At 53.0% G+C, this 16,446-nt stretch overlaps 1 protein-coding gene and 1 long non-coding RNA gene across 4 annotated transcripts; one reads left to right on the top strand and one right to left on the bottom strand.

Moving 5' to 3' along the window:
* Nucleotides 1-3,135: 3,135 nt before the first annotated feature.
* On the top strand, nt 3,136-16,233 carry LOC101802900 (ras-related and estrogen-regulated growth inhibitor). Of its 3 annotated transcripts, none has more exons than XM_072038667.1 (4): nt 3,136-3,339; nt 13,171-13,227; nt 13,988-14,061; nt 14,539-16,233. In XM_072038667.1, the coding sequence occupies exons 1-4, from the start codon at nt 3,255-3,257 to the stop codon at nt 15,022-15,024; spliced, it is 702 nt and encodes a 233-aa protein (XP_071894768.1). In that variant the 5' UTR covers nt 3,136-3,254; the 3' UTR covers nt 15,025-16,233. The 3 variants fall into 3 exon arrangements, with proteins under 3 accessions (XP_071894768.1, XP_027314970.1, XP_012964845.3); XM_027459169.3 differs by lacking the exon at nt 3,136-3,339 and adding an exon at nt 7,314-7,530; XM_013109391.5 differs by lacking the exon at nt 3,136-3,339 and adding an exon at nt 11,470-11,686.
* LOC140002632 (uncharacterized) lies at nt 10,579-11,188 on the bottom strand. The gene is made up of 2 exons (XR_011809660.1): nt 11,068-11,188; nt 10,579-10,952 (listed from the first exon to the last, which is right to left on the bottom strand). It is a non-coding gene; the product is annotated as an uncharacterized lncRNA (long non-coding RNA).
* Nucleotides 16,234-16,446: the final 213 nt, after the last annotated feature.

Here is a 16,446-nt window from a genome sequence, read left to right as displayed (position 1 = left end):
TGGATAGCCTGGCACAGACAGCACCTGGGAGATGCTGTTGGTTCTCCAACTGTACAGGGAGGTTGGGCACCTAAATTATTATTTGAAGGCAGGGCCCTTTCTGCAACCTGCTTCAACCATTCCATCTTCTTCCTTTCCAACCTCTTCCAAACGGAAGGCAGGGAGGGAACTCTTCTCTAAAAAAAAAAACCACCTCCTGCTGGTGCCACCACCTTTTCCCCCTTCCCAAAAGTGCCTCTGTTCCTTCTCTGGGACCACAGATCCCAGCAGGAGCAGTTAATTGCAATCTGTGGTGGCAGCGGGCTGGCACGAAGAGCACGCCGCCGGCGGCTCTGCAGTGCCTCTCTTCCAGTTACAGGCTGTTCACGGTCCGCGGCGGAAGCAGCCCTGCCAGCTGAAGCAGTTTGAGGGGGGACGTCACGATTCCTGCGCATTTCTTGAGGTCTGTGAGCGCTGGGGCTAAGGAACAGCATGCGTGTCTTGGCTCCAGGAGGAATTTTCTAGCCTTCCTGGGGAAATGGTTGAAAATAATGAGAGATTTCAAGGCTCGGAAGCTTGGAAAAAAGAACCCGATGTTTATGCAAAAAGAAAAATCAAATGTTTTCGGTCCATGTGTAAAATTGGTCCCACCCAAAAAAAAGCCCTTGGGAAAAGCAACTCTAATCCAGATGAGATACTATATGAAACTAGAGTGGCTTCTGCTTGCTGTTTGGGCTGCTTTTTTTTTTTTTTTTTTTTTTTAGAAGAAGAATGCAGGAAGGGAAAATTCAACCAATATCAGGAAGTCCTGGTTTTTGATTTGAAAATGTAATTACATAAAGTCAGAGCGAAATACTGAGTTTTTATTGAAAGGATGCATTCAGACTGAGGCGTAACGGGCCTGCTACTGGCATCTACTTTGGGGAAATGAAAGCTCCTTGCTCTTCCAAATGGAAGCAGAAATCTCTGGTTCTCTGGAGTGAAGCTGCAGGTCTCTTTGGCTTTGCGTGTTAGGGGTGGCCGCTTGAGATTTTCTTTTTTCGCTGCTAAATGCGATTTGCCACATTAAATAGTTCAAGCAAGAGCAGGAATTCCTCTGCAAAACGGATTTCTTTCTTCTTTTTTTTTGTTAGCTCTGATTCATAGTGGAAATTTATCCGTTAGAACAAAACATCTTTTTGGACAGCACTTTGGATCAGGATGGAATTTGAGTGATGCTTTGCCCGGTCTCTAACGATTAGGCATCCACGTGGGTGAGACGAGATCCAGACCTGAGCTCCTGCCATCCAGCTTCTCTAAAGCAAGGCTGCCGAGTTTGTCCCCACCCTAATCTCCCTTAGAGCTGTTTGACTTTGTGTAAATAAGTATTCACTGCCCGGAGCGTGGAGGGCATCTGTCTGCTCTGAGTCAGACACAAATTCCAGCGCCTGCTCCCTGCTCGCTGGCCACAAAGCTGCTGGCTGTTCTGCTTTCCCTCTCGTGCTTTCGAAGAATGCCGACGGGGCTCTGCTTCATTCCCCAGCAGAAGGACAACGGGCTTTGCAACGCTGACATTTTCCCACTACAAGGGAGCCTTGTTTTCTCACCAGCTGGGCTGCCGAGAGGTTTGCCCAGAAAGTTGCCGTTGTGTCTCTGCCAGCTCTGCTCTGGCCTCACGCTGCTCTCGTCTTCTCCGGTTTGGGGTATGAATGCCTGCGTGTAGCAGACGGGATTCCCGGCTGTGCTGCTTTCTGGATCCCAGATGAATCGTACAGCCCCCTCGGGGCACCCCTTGCTCCCCTGTTCCCTCTCTGAAGGAAGCATTTAGCAAAGTGCTAATGAAGCGTGAGCCCAGCAGCCGGCGGGACGTGGTGGTGCACAAGAGATCGATGAGCTGGTGGCCTGGCTGAATGTCAGCACCAGCCCTGCCCTCATCCCGTGTCCTTTTAAGAGCAACGGAGCGTGGCACCTTAATTCATTTGTGGCTTCGCTTTTTCTTCTTCCCTTCAGATGAATGCTTTCAAGAGTTCGATTTTGAAATGAGGTTTCAATAATTTAAAAGGCTAATGCTGTTCTCTTCCTCCCCTGGCAGGACGTTATGGTCACGGCTGCTCGGATGCACAGTCTGCAACGTCGAGGTGCTTGTATTTGGGTTTTGCATTCTGACAAAAGTGAGGTCATCATCGTGATTGAAGTGGAAACAGCCTGTGCGGGTCATCCGACAGGATAGCTTTCTGTGGCGTGTCTCCAGAGCTCTGTCTGGGCAAGTTTTAAATTACCTACCTTATGGGGTTCCTCTTCCATCCCTCGGCGAGTTGTTCTGTGCTCTAAAATAAGCGCCACAAATGAAGCTGTTTTTCGCAGTGTGAAGCCTTCCTGTTGTGAGGATGTGTTATCCGTGCAGCATAACCAAGTGTGATTACGTGGTGAGCCTCCACGGCCCTTCATTCCGACAGCCAGCCTCTGCAGAAGAACAGAAGTGCCCCAAACTCTGACTTTGGGACCCAAGGGGCAGCAGAAGGACTCAGCATCTTGGTTGAGATGTGTGGCCCTGCTCAACATTCACGCTCTGTACCACTCCACGAGCTGCAAGTCTTCGTCCTGGTGAAGTGGCAAAGCGGCTTGAAAAGTTCTTAGGGCACCTCGTTCAGGCCGCCGGGATGGAAGGGAAATACTATTAATATACGACCCTTTGGTGGTGTTTTCTTCTTTCCTTTTTTCTTTTTTTCCCCTGCCAGCTTTGCAAAGCCGTCTTTGAACTCTTACGTGCCGGCAGATTTATTTTCTCAGCATGATCCGGACACATTTTGGCTGCGCGTCACAGTACGCCTCAGCGGTTAGAAATCAGCAACAGACAGAATGTAACACCAGGAAACCGTGTTGGTTTGATTTCTCTTGCACTGGAGGTTTTCTTTCCTCTTTTGTGACCCCCCAAAAAATAGCCTCTATATTAATAAAAGGGATGCTTCACCGCCAGGTCCATACAAAGCCTCTATGGAGAAATCCGACAGCGGCCAGCAGGCCTCGACGTGAGCGAGCAGGGGGACTAGGTGCCTTTCATCTATTTTCTCTCTCCCTATTTATAGAAGCTGGGAGAAGCGATAGGGATCCGTGTCCTTGTTCTGCTGTGTCTCTGCCTGGCTGCTAATGCAACATTTGCACGGCCGAAGCAAAGTCAGGTTTCAATTCTGGTAGGAGGCTGCACCAGCACTGAGAAAGGAGCGGGCTCCGTGTGCTCCCTGAAGTCTGAGAGCACTTTTTAATTGCATGCTGTCTTTGCTATAGCAACTAAAAATATGTTTATTGACAGCGTGGCTTCAGATATATTCTTGGAGAGGAGTCCCCTGATGGCCCTGTCCAACATTAACTCTCGAGAGGCGTGTGAGTAGCAAAGCTTGCTGCGTGCTTGGTGTCACAACAGGAATGATGTTTGTGCAGTCATTAATGAGAGGCAATTAAGGGTAATACTCGAGCTGGAAGCATGGGATTTGGGCCCTTCGAGTGGGTGCTCAGGAGATGAGCTAACCACCGATGGGACCAAAGCTTTGAAACACCTTGGTCGTTATTAAAAACAGGGTGCAGGCTCTGAAGTCAGCTTGATATTGAGTTGTTTTCTGCATGGATCCTGCATCTCCAGGTCATTTAATGGAGTGAAAAAGGACTGGCTTGTATTTTGCCTTCCTTTTCTAAATATAAACAAACACACCTCTTCTTTCAGATCCAGCAAAGTTTTTTTTTTGTTTTGTTTTTGCTTTTTTTTTTTTTTTTTAATTCTTCTTCTTTCTTCTCTTCTCAAAATAGCCAGTGATAGCCAGGGATTTAGTTTGGACCATGTTATAGGAATCCCGTGCTCTGGGGCTTGAGGTAATTGTGTTCGGTCTGCTTTAGGATGACTTTTTACTTCTGGTTCTTTGTTTGCAGGGACATGATTCATGAGTGAATTTGGCCTCTTTCCCAGTGCAAACTCCCTGTCTTAAAAAAAAAACACAAAACAAACAACAAACAAACACAACAAAACTGCAAATGTGGACTAGCCTGGTCCCAAATATTTCAACAGAAAGCAATATCCACCCCACCTACCCCATCTGGCTTTGCTGCAGGTGCTTTGTTATGCCGGAGGTGGTTTATTCAGTGATCAGGTGATAAGGCTGTGTTTCCATTGTCGTCCATCCAAAAAGTCTCCAGCAAACACAGGACCGTGGGAGTGTTTTCTCCCCAAGAGGTGCTTTCTGCTTCTCATCTCTCCAGGAGGGTCTGGAGCTGGATGTGGCCATTGACCAGTCCTCCAGGCCAGCACTTCCCGGGGCTGGAGGTGAGCACAGCCGTGCAAAATGCAGTGCGTAGGTTTGTTGACTTGAATTGAGGAGAAAAAAGAAACAAATTTACCCAAACTCTGGGTCAGTCTGCTCCTGTCCCTGTTCTTGAGAAAAGTGAAAACGGGTTTGGAGGGAGGGGAGGAAATTGGATGCAAGCTAGCCAGAAACGTTTTGCCTTCAGAGCTCTGGGTGTGTAGCATCACCCTACCCTTGGCTGGATTTAAACGCTTAGCACCAAATAGTTTTGGGTGGACTCTGACGAGCTCTTTCCTAAAGGTTATAAAGTAGGGGAGATGCTCATAGCAGAGGCAGCACCTCTCCCCAGTTCCTCCACGGGCTGTGCTGCAAGAGCAGGGTTTTGATAACACCTCCACATTGCGGAGCTGGTTCGGAGATGGCTGCCCTTGTGTGCACACATGGGCCTCTAGGCATACTGTTGGGTTTACTGGTACGAGTTAAATATATGTTAGAGATTTAGAAAATGAGGCTGTTGAGGGTCAGAGGACTGAAGTTTGGTCATTGCCTAGGGCTCTGTTTCATGAGCTTGACGGACTTTGCATCTGGCCACCCCAGAGCTGAAAGGTGCCCTCTCAAAGCTGAGACCATCTACTATGATCTCCTGTGTGGTTTCTTCTGTGTAAAGCAGGGCTGAGCTCACCCTGCAGCCTTCCTTGCCTTCAGTCTGCTTCTGAGAAACCTTTTCAGGGTTTACAAAGGATTTAAGTTAAATGTGTCTTGGCTGATCCTATGCAAAAGAGAGGACCTATGCAAAGAGAGGACCTGGATGGGCACCAGAAGAAACCAGCCTGAAAGACGTGTTGAAGAAGAATCCTTGAGTCCAACCTAGGATCTCATCGCTTGCTGGACATCGTAGCAGAGCCACGTAGATTTTCCTTGAGGGTAGGTCTTGGAGTAAAAAGACATGACAGCATCATTCACTCTTCACTCCATTGCTGGGCATACATCAGGTCTTTCAGTGGACCAGCTCTGCAAGTGGGAAGGCTTTTTTTAACATTATTATTGTTCTTCCATTTGATCTTCCAAATATCTGCACCTAGAAACATCTCTGACAGTTTTTTTGAGGGAGGAGGAGGAGAGCTCCAGTGTTGCAGCCAGACTTTGCCTTTGCCAGCCTGTTCCCCCCGATGCTCTCTGGCCACTGCAGCTGAGCACAGCTCTGTGGTTCACCTTCAGTCCTACCCAGGGCTACGAATCTGTCACTGGGCAGGGAGCTGAAGCTGTGACAAACCCAGGACTGGCTCTACAAAACGCTGCAGCAGTATGATGCAACGCAGCTGGTGAAAGCTCATCAATTCCAATTTGTTGGGGAAAAACCAAACCAAAAAAAAACCAAAAAACAAAAAACAATTGGAAGGCGCAACCTCTTGCAGACTTCGTGCTTGGAGATTGTGGAGATTGGTGTAACAGCCCTGATGACAGATACCAATCTCCTGCTGTTACAGCCTGAGGAAGGACGGGCACAGAGGTGGTTGACTCTCATCTTCCACCAGGAGAGCTCGCCAGACACCAGCCTGCAAGGAAATTGCCCAGGTCTGGTTTATCTGCGGAGCTGATGGAGGAACAGGGACCCAGCCTCGACCCACCTGGCTGTTAGTGGCACTTTATCTGAGCTTCAGCTGAGCAGAGCTGGCAGTGGGCGTACTGTGAGGAGCAAAGGGGAGTTTTAAGCACCTGCCAAGAGGGAGGTGGCTCCTGGATGCATTTGCCACAAGTTGGGATAAATGCATGTAAAAATATATCTGGGATTTACCCAGAGCACACAGCGCTGTCAGGTTTGGCTGAAGTCAGCCAATCTACTCAACAACTGCGCTGAACAGGGACAGGCGAGAGAGGGTTTGATTACAGGCATCTCATTTCCTTAGGAAATGGGACTAAAAATAGGAGAGGGACATAAGGAAGCCTTCTTTTTCTTGACGCCCCCCCTCTCCAGCTGGGTAGAAGCTTTTGTCCTGAAATCTGAGGTTTGGAGCTCTTGCCGTTGTCTTCTGGGCTCCAGATGTAGTCAGGCTGCAGATGTGTTTCTTGTCAGCCTTGGGGAAGTGGTGCACGAGCATGGGGAATGCAAGGGGCTGGTGCCACAGAAGGAATTGTGAAATCCTCCTGTTCCTTTCCTGGGCTTGCCCTGAAGATGCTCTTTGTTTTATCCAGGGCCCTCTTCCCAGGGAGGGCTTCGGTGGTTCCACTGGTGGCAGGAATGCTTCGGATGACCCTCCTCTCCGTCTGAGGTCATGTCCTGTGCAGGCATCAGCGGCGTTTATCTTTGACACGAGGTGGAGGTTGTAAATTCAGGCCATAAATACTGGGTGAGGTGACTGTCACCGTTAGCACAGGCCGAGGTGATCTGTGTGCTGCTGCAAGTGAAGTCACTGGAGCTTCTCAGGCAAACTGCCCCGTCACCAAGGAATGACTGAAGCCTTCCAAAAGGAGGCTGGAGCCCTAGCAGGGCTGATCAGCTGCTCTGCAGCCTTGGTCGCATCTCTCCTGTAGGATTTTGGGGTGCTGGTGTCAGCCGTGCATCTGCACCGCACATGCAAGCATTGTCCTAGAGCCTGCTGAAGGTGGTTGAACTGCTGCAGGTCTTTTCCCTTCATCCCAGCACCCTGCTGCCTTTGGGGCTGGGTGTGCACCCCCCGTGTACATCCTCGTCCGCTGCAGCTGCTGCTCTGCGTGGCTGCACCTCGCCTGTGCCCACAATTATCCGTGCACGCATGCCTCTTGCTCACAGATATGCCCGTGCCCTGTTACTGAAATCTCTCACAGTGCTGCCACACCAAAGCACAGGCAAGATGTGGTTCCAGACTTGGCGGAAAGTCTTCTTAAAACCAACAACTCAGCCACCGTTTCCTGCAGAGGTCCCATTCCCTTTCCCTAGGACCTCTGGAGGCTACGGCCTCCCGCTGCAAAACGGGGCGCGGGGCAAAGCCGAGCTGATGGAGAGGTGCCAAGAGGCGAGGAGGGGAGGAAGAGAGGGGGGAGGAGGAGGAGGAGGAGGAGGTGAGCATCCCCTCGCCAGCCTCCCAGCCCTGCCCGGCCCCCGGGGCGGAGCCGCCGGTTCGCGGCCGGCGGAGCGCGGAGCCCCGGAGCTTGGGATCCTCGGAGCCTCGGAGCCCCGGACTTTGGGAGCCCCGGAGCCCCGGCATGAGCTTCCCGAGGCCCCTGCGGCGCTCGGTGAGCCTGAGCCCTGCCCGCACCCTGCGGCTGGTCGTGCTGGGGCAGAGCGCGGTGGGCAAGACAGGTAGGAAAGAGGGGGGTCCCGGCCGGGGCGGTGGGATGGGGAGCGTGTCCCCAGGGGAACCCCTCGTTCCTCAGCCCCCTTCTTTGATTTTTGTGGAAGAGGGTCGCCGCTCGGCTTTGGGGTTTGCAGCTGGGCAGCTCTACAAGCAGGGCGCTGGGTTGGGGTGTCCTGTTGGAGCTGCGGGGGCCGCTCGGCGGGCTGAGGTTTGGGGGTTGCTGGGTGTCTGTAGGGAAATAGCGGGGTCTGTGGAGCCCCTCGCAGCAGAGAGCAATTAACTTTTCCTCCTGGCAAACTCTCTCTCCCTGCACTCTCCATCTGTAGCTGACGGGTGGGGGATTTTGGGGTGCGGAGCTGGGGGCACACAACTCTCCCCTTGGCCCCCTGTAGGGCTGGCAGCTGCCCCCGCGCCCTTCCTGCAGCACCCAAGGGTGCCGGTCACAGACAGGGGAAGTCCTGGCAGCACCGGGGCTGGGGACAGTGCTGCCACGTCCTTGGGGACAGGGCAACTCCACCAAAGGCACAACCTTGAACGGGGGCCGTGGCGGTGGCACCTCCGCCAGGCTTGCTGCCAGCAGCTTTAGCTGTCTGTGCCGTCCACGTCGCGTTTCCATATACAGTAACCATCCAGCCTCTTGCCTTCCTCTTTCCTTGGGTTAGGGGAAAAAAATAAATTTGCTGTTTGCCCCGCTTGCTGGATAGGAGGTGCCGCCGAGGTCCCGATTAGAGACCAGGAGCTCACACTCCAGAAATCAAAGTGAATATTGAGGCTAAATGCCTAAATAAGGACTCCCTAGGCCCGGTGCTCTCGGCAGAGAATTAAAAAGCAGAAGTCTGCTGTGATTAAAAACTGGGCAAAACTCAGCAGCAGCGCACCTGCCTTTCTCCAGGCAGGTAAATTTGAGCTGCAGGAATATTTTCTGCCGAATTCACCTGAAGGAGCAGCCATGCAGCCCAGCTGGGAGCAGGAACAGGGGGGTTGTTCAGCCTTGGCCGAAATCCTTGCCAGCAGGAGGAGCAGAGGGGGCCCTGGGTGCTGGTTGCAGGGACCAGGGCAGAGGGAGGTGATCGATGCCTGGCTTGTTCCAGGCAGGGAGGGACTGGGAACATCCACAGGGACGTGTCGGCAGCATCCTGCCCTCGCTGCCGAATTTCCAAAGGAGGGATGTCATGTCACCTCAGCACAGGGATCTCCCCACCTCTGTCCCCACGGGTGCTGTGCTGCACATTGGGGAGAGCGTGGCAGCATCGCATCGATGCCCTGGTAATGGGCCATGAGCCTGAAAAGACCCTGTGTTGGGATGGAGCCTGGAGAGGGAGGAGTGAGAAGGGCAGGGGTGCCCCGTTTTGGGAAAGGGGATCGGGGGAATTGAAGCGGACTTTCAGCTGGCGTTTCGTCCCACTTGCAGCCCAGGCATGTTGCTCCGGACTGACTTCAAGGCTGGATCTGCTTGCGGAAGGTTTGGTCAGGGTGAGAGGGATTTGCTGTTCATGTGGGGTTGAAGGCCAGGTCTCAGGAGCCCATCCTGCAGCCACGAAGCTGCCGGTGCTGACAGACAGGAGGCCCTGGGCTGCAGCACCACGCGGGCGAGCTGCTTGCATCCCCCTGGCAGCAGGACAGGGGGCACCAAGGGCTGCCAGGGCTTTAAGGAAGGAGCCTCATGGCTGGGTTTGGATGCAGAAACCAGGTTTGGGGGCTGAAGGGGCCACGGCCTGAGACTTGTTTCTAATCTAAAGAGCAATTAAAATCTGGACAGCTACAAAAGGGGGGAAAGAAGCTCGCTTTGACTCTCTGGGGCAGTTTGGAAAACTTCAAATCCAGCCTCCCAGGGAGGCATCTAAGCAGCCCCACGTAAGTGGGACAAAGTGACCTGAGGTCCTGAATCCTCTGAGCAGGGATGAGCTTGGGGACAGGCCTGTGGCTGAACCCCATCAGTAGCCGTGAGATCCAGGCTGCATAAATCACCTGCGGGGGGCTGTAAATCCAGCCCTTCTCCGGCGTTATCTCCTGCCTTCTGCTGCTGATCCTAGCCAGTGTAAACTTTGCTGCACTTCAGAGGGAAGCTCTGCTTACAAAACACGGCCCAAAGATGAATTGATGTTGTAAGCTGCTCCGCTCACAAGAGGGATGTGCTATGCAGCAGCATAAACAGCTCAGCACGTGGGCGCACAGGGCACCGGGCAGCCGCCGAGGTGGCCAGCCAGTCCCTGCAACGTGGCTTAGCTGGGCATCACAGCATCCCCTTAACCACGTAGAGAGACCAAATTAACCTTATCTGCACCAGGATTCTCCAAAGAGAGCCCTCTCCGAGGTTATTTATGTTCAAGATGGGGGAAAAAAAAACTCCATATATGGCTGCTTGGACGTGCTCGCGCCTTGCTGCCTTCATCCCCTTCTCCTGACTGGCAGCTTCGCCCAAATGTTTGCACCCGAGCCAATTTTTAATCAATTTAATTGGCTCCTCTTCTCATACAACACCATGCACACCAGCTTCGGATGGCTGCTGAACATGCGACATGGGATTAGGTGCTTTCTAGAAATCAGGACTGACCTGCCTCCCTCTCCCCCTGACGATTTGGGTCCCTCTTTAAGGATGCTGCTGCATGCCTCCTGCGGGGTCCTTGCTCTCTGCAGAGCAATTTTGCTAAATGACATGTTTATGTCATCAAATCCTTTCTCTGACAGGCAGGGTTTGAAACTCAGGGGCTGCTTGAAAGGTGGAAGGATGCTGAATCCCCAAAGCAGGAGCCAGGCACGTTCGTAAGATGTGGGACACCATTCAACACGATGAATGGCTGGGCCAAACTCTCCCTGAGCTTGTGGGCAAAAAGCAAATGTCTCCTTGGCATGGGAGCACACCAGTCCTGCTGGCTGGGAGCTTTTTATCGGCTTCTTGTAACCAGGAGGGTTTAATGCCATGTCCTAGGTTCAGTGTGTTTTGTTCTCCCTTTGCGCTCCTGGCTCTGTTTCCTCCTCCTGCTGTGCTGGCGCCCTACGTGCAGCCTCTTCATCCTGCCTTTCCTGGGGCTCTGAGCTCCTGACTTGTTGACTTGTTCTGTTTTTCTTTTTTTTTTTTTTTTTTTTTTCTTTCCGTGCCCTCTATTCCTACTCATTTTCCACCATTTTCACTTTTCGCTCCTATTGCCTCTCTTTCCAAGCCATCTCTCAGCCTCTCCGCTGCCTTTCGCTCCCGTCCATAACCATTACCATCACAACCACCTTCAAGGGCTTAAGCATCACTTACATTAGCTGTGCTCCATCCAGCCTCCAGACCCTTTCTCTGTCTGCACCAAAAATCACACCGAGGCACCAACAGAGCATTTTCACAGCAGCTGCACTGAGAAGATGTTGCCTACAAGATGCTGCACGGACCATTTTTCTTTGAACATCTGTGGCCGTGGGCGCATGGATCAGCTCCTAAGGACTGAAAAGATGTCCAGAGAGTGAGCGTGGAAAAGAAGCCAAGTGCAAAAATAACACTTTGGGTTTGTCTTCTTTTTTTTTTTTTGGCCAGACAAAGGGCTCTTGCAGGAGCTCACCCATGGCTGGCTCTGTCTGAGACCGTCCGATGCTCCTGCTGATAGGAAGGCACAGCTCCATGATGGTTTCTGAGCAGGGCACTGAAACACATTGGGAACTCCCCCTTGCTGGGTCAGCCCCACAGCTTTGTTGTATTGCTGTTGAAGACTATGCTCCCTAATTACCCCCATCAGCCAGAGCTGTGGGGTTTCTCATCAGTCCTGGCGCACACACAAGTCCCTGGCCAGGTCTCCACCAAACCACCTCCAGCCCTTGACCCTGGGGCCCTGGCACTTATCCCATCCTGGATTAGAGGGGCCACTTTAACGAGTTAATGCCCCCTGGTGATGCTTGCTCTCTGCAGTCACAGGCTCTGTGCCAGGACTTTCCCCTGCTGGAGGAAGAAACTTTCTAGCCCCAGGGGCAAGTTCTCAGCTCCTGCTAAATGGACGCCAGCTGAGCACTGGGGCTTGTATGTCCTGCTCATCCTTGGGTCTCTAGTGTCTCCCAGAGCATCTCAACCTCCTCACAGCTTTTTGTGGGGTGGTGGAGGCTGTGGGTAAGAAGTGAGTATGGAAAATACACCCCAGAAGCCAGAGGTTGTCTCCTCCATTGGAGCTCTGTTAGCAGCGACGACAAGTAAGTTCTGGCCAGTGGGTGTTTGGTACCTCCAGCTTGTGCCTGTGCTCAAAGAGCTGTTGCTTTTTTTCCTGTTTCCTGTTCCTGGCTATTCACCAGCACTATCTGCTGTCCCTGCTGCTGGAAACACCCCAGCTAGAGGCTCTGCACGAAGGGAAAGCTTTTGCCATACCTTATTTCCCTTTCAGGAATCTCTTCATTGAGGTGTTTGTTGGTTTCTTGGTTTTGTTTTTTGCAGAGCTCACCCTGAACAAGCCTTTACTTGGGCTTGAGCATCTGTGGGTGCTCTGGAGCTGAGCTCTGTCTCACCCAACCTGGCTAGATGGAGAGAGGTGACAAGAGGCATGACTTTTGCCTGATTTTTTTCCAGCCCTTGCCGTGTTTGGATGGTCAAGCCTGCAGCACCAGCAGACCTCCACCCTGGCCAGCCACTAGAGTATAATTTGGGCTTTGCATCTCCCTGTCTGTGTTGCAGGGAGGTCTGGTAATCGGATAAGAGCAGTTTAATTGCACGCACTGCCTTTCCAGGGCTTGTTTTGCTGCAGCACGTTGCTGCTGTAAAGAAGACCCCACTCAGAGTTGCTCAGCGCATCCCTCCCGGCTAGCCATGCCCTGCGATGCTCCTTTTGAGACGAATTTCACCAGATTTGGTGCCAATGGCTTTAATTCCTCCCTGCAATATGCCTGGGTCAGGTTAAACAAACAGGGCTGAGATTCGTGAGACCCATCCAGGCAGTCAGACCGCCAGTGGTGGTGATGTAGAGGGGGAGCCTGGCCCTGCGGTGGCTCGCCAACGCACTGAGCTCACATTTGGAAAGCACTTGGCTGGAGGCCACCAAGGGCATCACTCACCCGGCATAAAGCTCAGCACGTGCATAAATCTCTGTAGGATTCAGGGCCAGAAGGAGCAGTTTATCAAACCTGACTGTAAGCTGCGCGCAAAAGGCAGGGGTTGTGGGGTTGGGTTTCCCTGGCTTGCACTTTGCTCCCGGCCACCAGGCAGGAGCCACTTTTCGTCCACGTGCCCCGAGGGGACGTTTCTGACAGCAGCAGTGTGGGAGAGGCTGCTGAGCTCTGGCCAGGCAAGAGATTGGGTTAGCAGAGTCCCAAGGGGCTGCCGCTGCTTTCTAAGGCTGTGATGCTGAGTTTTGTTGATGTGGAGGGTGTTTTCATGGCTGATGTCTGATCTGGGCACAGACTTCGTCCTCTTCCTGGAGCATCCCAGCAGTGTCCCCTCTGCTGGGGAGGGCACCAAATGTCCTGGGTCACCCCCACCTGCTCTGTGTTGGCCCTTGTATAAGGCAGATGAATTCCCATCAGCATGGTGCTGGGTCCTCTGGAAGTATTTTAGCTGGGATATGGCCTCCTGGTCCCCGCTGGGGCAGGTCTTTGCTCCATTCCTCCTGCCTCCATCAGCCAATATTTCTGCACGGTTTGCTCTGACAATCATAACTGGGTTTGTTGTTTTGTCATTTTATTAACAGCACTGACCGTAAGATTCATCACCAGGAGGTTCATTGGAGACTATGACCCAACGCTAGGTAGGTGAAGTCCTTTTCCTCACTGCTGGTGCTGCTGCTGCTCGCTCAGCGGCACCACCCTCAAACCCACCACCTTCGCTTGCTCCTCCTCAACCTGGTCAGAGCCACTGGTCCTCGTGGCAGCTCTTGTGTCCCTCCTCTTTTTTTTTTTTTTGGTGTTTTGTTAAGGCAAAACCTGCTGGGACAGGACGTCAGCATTGCACAAGCATGCAGGTAGCTGGGAGGAGGTATCTCCTGGATCAGTGGCCGGTGCTTTCCTGTCCTCTAGTTGTGTTTTGTTTTGCGTTGGATTTGAGTTTTTGGGGGTACTTAAGTCAGATCCCAGCAGAAATGTTCCAGAAAGAGTGGATGTGTGCTATGGTGAACAACATTTTTCTCCCAAAAAAAAGTGAAATCTGTTTTTCCTCTCTGGAACTCCTCTCTGCCTGCTGCTCAGTCCCACCGTGGGGCTCAATGCACTCAGCCACACACTGAAATAAAATTGGCAGCAATCTGGGCTTTGCCAGGCTCAAACGGCAGCAGCTCAAGGGCAATGACACAATGAGGAATATGAAGCTTGGGGTGTTTCATGGCATGTTTTGTGCTGGAAGAGACAGGGCCAGGGCAAGAGAGCTGCATTAGAGCTGGAGGCCACGTAGGCTGTGGGTTACAGTAGGTGAAAATGGACTTCTCCAGCAGGGTTTGCATCAAGGCAGCCTTGGTTGTTGTTTTCCACCTGAGGGCTTCTCACCCCTGTGCTTTTCTGTCTGTCCTCCTCCAGAAATGATTTACAGGCACATGGCTGTCATCGATGGGGAGATGGTGCACTTCGAGATCCTTGACACGGCGGGGCAGGTGAGCTCACACCACTGGCTGACCCTGGCAAACATTGACGGGGCAACCTCACTTGCCATTGGAGGACACCCCTGCTCTTCCACCAGCCTTAATCTGTCATGTTTGAAATATCAATTGAGTTGTTTGTCTCAGAAAAATGACATTTTGGAGAGTTTACCTCCAAAATGATTGTAGGGAATGGAGAGTCCTGTGATGACTTCCCATGCAGCCCTGCAACCGTGGTGGCCCTCATCCTCCCCTTGTCCACATCAGATGTGTTTGGTTGCAGCCTCCACCCATCACTTTGCCCAGTCCAACAAATTCCCCTTCTGGTCTTGCTTGCAAATCCCTGCCATGTGCAATCCCAGCATCAAAAACCCTTCAGGAATAAAGGTGGTGGGCCCTCACGGGAGGTTTTAGTGGTTGCAGTTGGCGATGTGTGTATTGAGAAGATGTCGGGGTCTTCTCGTGCTAACGGGGGCTTGTTTGCCACTCCAGGAGGAAGACTCCCTGCAGATAGAGGAGAAGATCAAGTGGGGAGATGGCTTTGCGGTGGTCTACTCGGTGACGGACCGGTGCAGCTTCGACGAGGTTGTGCGGCTCTGCTTCCTCATCAACCACATCCACGCCAGCCCCAAGCGGAGCGGTGGGAGCGAGCAGCCCCCTGTGGTCATCGTGGGCAACAAGAAGGACTTGCAGTTTGACAGGATGGTGTCCACAGAGGACGGCGAAAACCTCTCCAAAACCTTGAAGCTTCCTTTCTATGAGATCTCCACCCGGGACAGCTATGAAGAGACCGTGGTGGTGTTCAACACCCTCTACCAGGAGCTCATGAGGCAGGGGCACTTCTCCCCGGGCTCCTTCAAGAGGAGGACAGTGTCAAAGGTGATGGAGAAGATCCCCAAGATGCAAGCCAGCTCCACCTTGAACTCGGCGGGCCGGAGCCTCAGCTTTAACTCCTTCAGGGACTACATCCCCGAGTGAGCACCCCCAGGGCAGAGGCAGGAGCGATGGACAAGCCGGGACCAGGGGATGGGTCCTCCTGCTGCCAGGGCACCCACTGGGGAGTGAGAAGCCACCTTCCTCGGGGGCTGGAGGGCAGCTTGTGGGCCAGGGCTGAGCTCCTGGGAGGGGAAAGTTAAGAGGTGGGGCGGGTGGGATTGGTGCTGAGCAGCCTCCAAAAGCCTGTAGGTTTCCACAAACAGGCTTTGCGTCGGCAGGGAGGATGCTCTTCCTCTGTCCCACCCCTTTGCTCCCTCCTCCTCCTCCTCCATGGCTGAAGTCAGCAACAAAGATCATCCCTGTTGGCTTCAGCGGTGCTGGGTCAACACTTGTAGGCACCAATTTGCTTCGTTGAGTACCAGACCCATCTCCGACACCTCCCTGTGGATCCCCTGCTCCCCACCTGAGGCTCGCTGGGTTTGCTCGTGTCCCTTGGGCTCTGCTGGAGCCCTTCTCCTCCTCACTCACGGGCTGGCAGCACGGGCATGTTCCGAAGGAAAGCAGAGATCTGTTTACAGCCGGGGGAAAAAAGCCTGCTAACCTCTGGCTTTTCTCAAAACCCGTGTTTTTCAACATCTGAAGCTCCTTATCACTCTCTCCTTTAACACCACTGTAAATAAAAGCCCGGGCAATGGGCTCCTGGCTGAGGCTGCCCCTTGCTCTCCGTCTCCGCCTCACTCGGGGCTGCCGGCCTCCGTGGGGTGGCCAAGCAGGCTGCACTGCTGATGTACGCTGCAACCTCGGGCTGAGATCGTGCTTCTCCATCCCAGGGGAATATTGTTCCTGATGCAACTTCTAGTGATGCCCTCGCCCTGCAGCTCAGCTCAGCATTGGCGGTGTGTCTCAGAGAGTCCCCGGGGTGCAAATCATGGGACATGGTGCAACGGAGCAGAGAGTGGGAGGTGCAAATGATTCTTGGTCCCTCACCTGCTTATTAGTTGCCCCATCCCAAATAGGAAATTGCTGTGGCCAGAGAATTTGGGTGTGCTGCTGCATCGTCAGCACCGGGGCACATCCTCCCGCTGAGCTGCTCCTGCCTGATTTCTCTTCCTCCCACCCTCCCAGTGCAGAGTGCTGCTTTGCCATCCAAAAAGTGCATTTTTTGGGAGACCTGCGGCATGCCATGTGTGTGTCCTCCGAGAAGTAACTGTGTGCTGCTGCGTCCTGTGACAATAAAAGCCCAGACAGTGATTTTGTGTGGTGCTCTCTCACTCAGACGTTTCCCTGCCAGGGAGAAAACAGCCTTCAGGGTGGGCTACAAAGCCTTTAAATTCGGGTCTCCAGGCTCTCCCCAGCTCTGCCAGGGTGCTGCAAGAGGGAAGGAGTGGGTGGAGATGCTCACCAGGGGCCCTGCAGAGCATCACGCACTGCACACACCCCTCGCTCCCTTAAGGCTCCCCGAGG

Source organism: Anas platyrhynchos, chromosome 5, assembly GCF_047663525.1.
Source record: "Anas platyrhynchos isolate ZD024472 breed Pekin duck chromosome 5, IASCAAS_PekinDuck_T2T, whole genome shotgun sequence".
Lineage (NCBI taxonomy): Eukaryota > Metazoa > Chordata > Aves > Anseriformes > Anatidae > Anas > Anas platyrhynchos.
This window is presented reverse-complemented; position numbering and strand designations above follow the sequence as displayed.